The sequence below is a fragment of the Bos mutus genome, chromosome X (genome assembly GCF_027580195.1).
Source record: "Bos mutus isolate GX-2022 chromosome X, NWIPB_WYAK_1.1, whole genome shotgun sequence".
Classification (NCBI taxonomy): Eukaryota; Metazoa; Chordata; class Mammalia; order Artiodactyla; family Bovidae; genus Bos; species Bos mutus.
Window position 1 is genome coordinate 117,754,445 of NC_091646.1, and position 7,644 is coordinate 117,762,088.

Sequence of the window (7,644 nt, forward strand, 5' to 3'; positions counted from 1 at the left end):
TCCAGGGGAGAGGGAACTGGCAAGGGTAGTTTTGTTGCCTGAAGTCTATTAGGCATACTCTGCCTCTCATTTAAGCAACTCATTTACAGACTATCAAAAAGACACCAGAAAACTATTTTTAAAAATCATTTTGAGTTAAAAAGTCATTTTGACTCGATCTCTAAAACATTGCTACTGCTCAGCTTGAACTCTTAGAGCCATGCCATTAACATCAGTGATTAATGGGAAATCAGTCACATTGTGTCAACATCTGAAATGCCCCACAGAACTCCTTTACAAAAGTACCTACATTAAAAATGCTTTACTCATGATTTACTGTAATCCTTTTAGCAACCCTTTATGATCCGGTTGACTCCCTTAACTTGAAGGAATGGTGCCAAATGACAAGAATCCTCTTCTACTTGCTTAATAGCCCAATACAGAATGGGCCACGGTTAACAGGCATATTCTCAAACAAGGCTGCCTGGGTTCCAATCAAGGCTCTGCCATTGTGACCTCAGATACCTTCCATGTGAAATGCTGTTAATCATAGTGTCTAACTTCAGATGATTATTGGAAAGATTAAAGAACGGAACATGTTAAAGCACTTAGAACAGTGTTAGCTGAAAAACTGCATTAGTTGCTGTTATTATTATTATTTTCTCATATTAATTAATGGCTTTCCAGCCGTGAGGCTATGAAGACATTAATATTCAGGGAGCACCCTGGAGGTGAAGCTCGACAACGTTATACAGATGGCAGCCACTCTGCTTTTTTACCAGGCCATCAGTAGTGGGTAGAAGGAAAGAGCCAAAAGGACATCACATTCAGTCCACGCAGAACACAGCAGAGGGGAGGTCCAAGCCCCCACCAGGATCCCCTTGCATATGCGATTACGAAGTAGTTCTCTCCAAGGAGAAGCAGTGCTCAGTCAGCCACACTGCTCAGCACCTCCTAAGTAAAGCAAAAGCATCTCAAAGTTCCCTCAAAAAAGCCACGGAACTCAGCAGAGATGCAGGCAAAAAAAAAACATGACTACTTTCATTTCAGGATTTTAAAAGCATCAGTAAGGTAACTCACAGGAACTTTAAGGGGTGAGTAGTCTCCCAAAACCTGTAAATCTGCCTCATGTCCAAGTGTGCTTGAGATTAAGAAATTACTATTACAAGAAACTTAAAATATATGCATATTTCTAATCAGCAACAAAGGTGACATAAGATTACCTACAGGCCTTAAATTAGATGAATCACAGAGGGAAAAAATGGTTACTTACTTCATATTTATACTTCTCACCAGCTTTTGCCCTTTTCAGTCTTTCCAGAGCTTGCTGTCGCCCTTTCTTTGATTTCTTCTCTCTCCGGGATCGGGAAGCTACAAGACTCCTGGAATCTGACACAGCTGAAAAGAAGCCAAATTTATGAGACATTACAAAATTGTCAGCTATTTTCCCTTAAAAACAAAGCAATAGTTTTTAGCCAGTATTAATATACAAGTTCAATGTTATACAAAATCTGCAGCTCCTGTGGCTCTGCGGAAATTCTCAGCTGAAGCAACTGTTATTTTTTTTCCTCTAGGAGAAAAATTCCAAATTCAACTGATTTCCCCTGGAGACACTCAAGGGAGACCAGCCTAGTCCATAACCTTTCCAAGCAAAATGACAGGCCATTAAGTGATTATAAAAGGACAATTCATTTTGTATTCTATTAATCAACATTTGAAAGGCTTTGAGGAGCACCCGCTCTTTACAAATTACCTGCCCCTCTGAGAGACACAAAGATAAGACAGGGCCCCAGACTCATAGAACTTACAGTCTGACAAGGGAGATTCCTGGCAGACCTCCGAGATACTAGTGGGTTCAGTTCCAGACCATAACCAATAAAGTGAATATTACAATCAAGTGAATCATGTGAATTTTTTAAAATTTCCCAGGGCATATAAAAGTTATGCTTACACTACACTATAGTCTATTAAGTGTGCAAAAGCATTATATCTTCAAAAATTCTTGATTGTTAAAAATGTTAACCATAATTTGAGCCTTCAGTGAGTTGTAGTAGTAACATCCAAGATCCCTGATCATAGATCACTGTAACAAATATTGAAAAATGTGAGAATTCCCAAAATGTGACGCAGGGACATGAAGTAATAAGCGAAGTCTGTTGGGGAAATGGTGCCAACAAACTTGCTTGATGCAGGGTTGCCACAACCTTCAATTTGTTAAAAAAAATTTTTTTAAGTGCAGTATCTAAAGCACAATAAAGCAAGGAATGCCTGCAAATAGTAACTAACTATAGAACAACTTTTAGAAGAAACACATGCCCCAACAGAAGTACAGATAAAATGCCTAGAATTTCAAAGGAAGGATAAATTGGGGGTTGGGAGAATTTAACCAAGATGACTGAGGAGATTCTTGATTCCATCACTGATTTCCAGATCTCATGCTGCTGGTTATGACATTAGAGGAGGAGGATGAAAAACACAAAGATTAAAATGTGTTTTGTGGAAAATTAATGAAGTACCAGAGGGCCTCACTGGTCAGTCATTCAACTTTTGAATTATGCACACTTTGGGTCATCATAAACTGACCACTTCACACAGTTACTGAAAAGATTTCACCCACAGAATGAAGACTTTCATATGCCAGCTGATGAATACCCAAAGCAAGCAAGACAGTGCCGCCTGCCAGCCACGAGTTGAGGCTCAGCATGACTGCCACTATGTCTGTGAAATTGAATATTGTATTGTATTTGGTGCTAATTACTTTATAAAAAGAAGTAAGCACAGAAAAGGAGAAGTATTGATAACAGGCATCCTAAAAGCTCCAACCCCACTGGAATGTTCATAACAACATTCAGCTCCTTGACTAAGTGTTGACTGAAGCAGAAGATGCAATTTACAGAACATGTACCAAGTGCTGGCAATAAATTGTTACAATAGTTTCAACTGTTGCAATAGTTTCAACTGTTGTTGTTCACCTGTCTTAAAGGTGACTGGAGATACTTTTTTCCTAGCTTTCTGGAAGTGGAATCTCTCTTTATAATATCTCAGTCTATTGTTTGACTTTCACATTTGACTTTTAAATCCATTTTCAGAAAAGCATTAAGGAATGCAGGTACTTAATGATGACAGCCACAAAATCTTGAGTGTCACTCAAATGATTTCAAAAAATTGTGAGCAGACCTATACAACAAGGTTTTGGAGATTACTGAACATGACCCCTGGGAGTGACCTCAGTGTATTCCATTCAAGATCCCCCTGACTCCTTTATCAGATTATCCTGACAAAATCTATAGGTTTTCAAAAAGACTTACTCCACAGGCAACGATGTGCCACTCAAAGAGTTTGGGGTACAATTACAAATAAGATAAAGCTGCGAGTCCTCAAGGGGCTCCCAGTCAAGGAAAGCAAAATTGAGGCTCCCACCATCATATAAAGATCGTGCCATATAAGAGGTAAGAACCGGGTACTGAGAACACATAGAAAAGGGAGCCATTAATTTTGCCTGGGAAATCAGACAAGGCTTCACAAGGGGAGGTTTCCAACACAGAAAGAGGAATAGAACTTCACTCTCAGAGTACAGGGCAACAAGGGGGCACAAGCAAAGGAAAAGGCATGAGCCAAACTACAAAGGGATGAAAATGCAAGGCGTATTCTGAAACCAAGAGGAAGTCAATGTGGAAGGTAAGCTGGACACGAGAGCATAGAGTGGGAGAACGGAGATTAGAAGCAGCAACACAACCAGGCTCTGCCACTTACTGGGTGACATGAGACAACCGGTTAACCTTTCTGAGCCATGGTGGCCAGGTATCTTGTTTTTTTAAGTTGCCCAATATTGAAACTGTGAAATCCCTCCTCCCTTATGCCCCTGCAGCTAGGGCATGGGTATATAAAATAGGTCCTCCAATTACAAACATCTGCTCAGACTTTAAATCAGAAGCTAGCATGACAAGGAAAGGGGGAAGACTAATGGAAGATTCTAGAAGTAGCAATAGCTACAGGAGGATTGAGTACCTGGAACAACAATGCCAGCAATGTCCCAGGGTACCTGAAGGCTCTAACTTCAAGTACTTGCCATGGTTGGCAGTAACCTCCTCAATGAACCACTTTGGGGGCATGATTTGAAGCACTGTTCCTAGCTACACTGCTTGGAGGCTGGCTCTCCAGAGGTTCTGAACACCACGATACTCTTCTGATAAATTCCTGTTCAGTTTCAGTCAACTAGAGTTGGTTCCTATAGAGTACACCCAATGACTGAGATTAATGCACAGCCTCAGGGTCCTCATACGTGAAATGGGGATAATCATGTCTGCTTCATAAAGTTTAGAATTAAATGAAGATACCTGGCTTACTTTGTACTCAGCAATACAGAACAAACTCATTTAATGTGTTTGTGTAGAGATGCAGCATAATCACACACACATACAGACACCCCACACTAAGCACTAACAGGGTCTAGCTTCTAGAAGGCAAAAATAAAGCAAAGCCACTCACTCAGGGAAGCCTCAATATAGCACCACATATAATTACATGTTTACCATCTCAATTCCATGAAGACAAAAACCATGTCCAACTTACCTACCACTATAACACCAGAGCCTGATAGAATGCCTATACCTGGTAGGTATGTAACAAATATTTGCTGAACACTGTACCTGCTTTTTTAAATCATTAAACTCTCCCTGATCCATGTTCATATACAGTAACAGCTATTTACAGGCCTTTCAAGTTTTTACTGCCAGCCCACCTTCTAACACTTAAGGGGGTGGAAAAAAAGCTTAAATTTTCCTTTTTGGTATATGTCTTCAATGCTTCAAGTAGGTAAATTAGCCAAAAAGAATTAGCATGAAAAAAAAAATCCAGTTACTGAAGTTTAAAAATCTGGTTCACAATTACATCTGGAGTACCCCCCCCACCCTCCCCCAAACCAGACAGACAAGAGTCTGCAAGTCTTTCTGGTGACAATCTTTCAAACTTGGCAGGAAAAGAAAAATTCCAGTCACAAGTCCCAGCCACTACTTAATCAACACCATGACTTAAGAGGGATCTCAAGATTGCAGTGTCCTCCGAAGAGTGATTTCTTGATGTTCACAGAGGAGGAACAGTTTTTAGGGTGAAGAAAGGGCTTAGTGGCATGTCACTGATGGAGGACTGTAAAGACTATTCACATACTCATATCGTACATCCCATTTGTAATCCAGGCTAGTCGACTCTCCAAAACAAATTGTCTTAAAAAGCGAAAGGCAAGAAGAACAAATTGAAATCTGTGATTCACAACTAGGGGAATGCAAAAGAATCTGATTAGGACGCAAGTTCTCATTAATGGTGATGTACTTGAGTGATGGGAGATGTGACGCTTGAGCTAAGAGAGTGAAGCACCTGATTTTAAGTTAGAAGTTCACTGAAGTGAAGTCACACGTTAGTTGCACACTGCTCAAAAATCAGAAAAATCCATTTACATTTCTATATTCTATTTTTGGAAATAGAAAATTACCACTGAAAACGGAGTAATATACAGGGCATGCGAAATGCTGCTAAACTGAAGCATTTTTTTAGAAGCTTCACCTCAGATGACTAGATGATGAGCACTATTTCTATGCGGCCCTTTAAGAACTTTCCACAGACCCTGAAAGAAAAATCGTTAATGCACAAAGCAGAAACTCATTACCTAAAAAAAAGACAAAACGCGTTTGTATCTTCAGGTGACAGCTTTCTTTCCTGCTTCTTTACCATGTAACAACGTTCCCACCACTCCCAGCGGGAGTAAAGAAATACTTTGTCAAGACTGTCCCACCGGGGTCAGTGTAGTGAAGGTGTGTGCCCAGCACGTGGGATGAGAGTCACCGGAAGAAATAAAGAGGCAGACAAGTGCGGAGACCCGCAGTGACAGTGGTGAGGCAGCCTCCCAAACAAAAAGCCCCGCAGGGAGTTACTCGGGTTTGACAGGACCCAACGGCCCTGCAAGGAAGCCCTGTCCGAGGCCTGGTAGGTTCCAGCCCTGGACGTCCGAGGTCCGCGCCCAAAGTGACCCGAGGAGCAACCCGGGGGCGCGCCTTCCTGAGGAAAAATAAAACAGAGTTCCCACAGCCCGCAATTATGCCACAGTCCCCGCACTCCCAACCCGGGACCCTGCGCGCGGGACCATCTCTCACCGTTCGCCCCGGGCTCGCAATCCTCGCCATGCAAGGGCGCCATGGTGCTGGAGTCTTCCGATTCCGCGCCAACCAGCCCGAAACTAGCGCGGGGGCCGAGACAGACATCACCGAAAAAGCCAATCAGAGGCTCCAGAGGCTACGGACTTCCGCCCGAAAGTCCACTGACTTGCCGCGAAGCGCGACGCCCCACCCTCGGCCTTCCCGCGGGCGCGCATTTGGCGCGCGGTTATGACCCCTTAGGGAAAAGAGCGAGCGGGGGGCCGGCAGTTGAGTGCAGAAAAAGGAAGCGGTCGGGCGTTGAAAAAGAGCCACCTGAAAACTCACTGCGCAGGCGCACCCATACTGCTGGGGAACGATCTGGGCTCGTTGGCGCAGGGGCTTCCTGGTTCTGAGGGTTGATTTTCCGACAAAAGAGGCGCGGGCGGCAGCAGGGTGGGCGTGGTTGAACGGGTTTATGAGGAGCCTGGGAAAAACCACTGCCTCCTGCTGCCTATTCGGAGTCTTGCCTGATACTTTGTTTCTCTGAATTCTAGCACAGTCGCTGTGTGATTTATGGTATATGCACCAACTTAACCAAAAGATCAAAAGTACCATCACCAATTCCGGGCCTCCCGATGTGATGCCCTTCGGAAAAAATAATATCAACTACATAGTCTTCTTGCAAATAAATGCCTGAATCTAACCATGGAGAAACAATCAGATGTATTTAAAACGTAGATTAATCTATAAAAATCTGGCCTGGGTTCCTGGAAAATGTCAATGTTATGAAGCATTAAAAGGGAATTAGAGAAAAAAAGGGGGGGGGCATAAGAGGGAATTTATTTTCCACAATAAACTGTGGAAAATTCTGAAAGACATGGACGTACCAGACCACCTGACCTGCCTCTTGAGAAACCTGTATGCAGGTCTGGAAGCAACAGTTAGAACTGGACATGGAACAACAGACTGGTTCCAAATAGGAAAAGGAGTACGTCAAGGCTGTATATTGTCACCCTGCTTATTTAACTTATATGCAGAGTACATCATGAGAAACGCTGGGCTGGAGGAAGCACAAGCTGGAATCCAGATTGCCGGGAGAAATATCAATAACCTCAGATATGTAGATGACACCACCCTTATGGCAGAAAGCGAAGAAGAACTGAAGAGCCTCTTGATGTAAGTGAAAGAGGAGAGAGAAAAAGTTGGCTTAAAGCTCACCATTCAGAAAACTAAGATCATAGCATCCGGTCCCATCACTTTATGGCAAATAGATGGGGAAACAGTGGAAACAGTGGCTGACTTTATTTTCAGTCAGTTCAGTTGCTCAGTCGTGTCCGACTCTTTGCGACCCCATGAATTGCAGCACGCCAGGCCTCCCTGTCCATCACCAACTCCTGGAGTTCACTCAGACTCACGTCCATCGAGTTGGTGATGCCATCCAGCCATCTCATCCTCTATCATCCCCTTCTCCTGCCCCCAAGCCCTCCCAGCATCAGAGTCTTTTCCAATGAGTCAACTCTTCGCATGAGGTGGCCAA

At 43.1% G+C, this 7,644-nt stretch overlaps 1 protein-coding gene across 3 annotated transcripts in view; it reads right to left on the reverse strand.

Annotated features, from left to right (window-relative positions):
• POLA1 (DNA polymerase alpha 1, catalytic subunit) overlaps positions 1–6,279 on the reverse strand; it is a 295,847-nt gene extending 289,568 nt beyond the window's left edge. For all 3 annotated transcript variants that reach the window (XM_070366396.1, XM_070366398.1, XM_070366397.1), the window contains exons 1-2: positions 6,126–6,279; positions 1,253–1,377 (exon numbers count right to left, since the gene is read on the reverse strand). In XM_070366396.1, the coding sequence (XP_070222497.1) occupies positions 1,253–1,377; positions 6,126–6,168 (168 nt within the window). In that variant the 5' untranslated portion in view covers positions 6,169–6,279. The remainder of the gene's footprint in view (positions 1–1,252; positions 1,378–6,125) is intronic.
• Between the last annotated feature and the right edge of the window lie 1,365 nt (positions 6,280–7,644).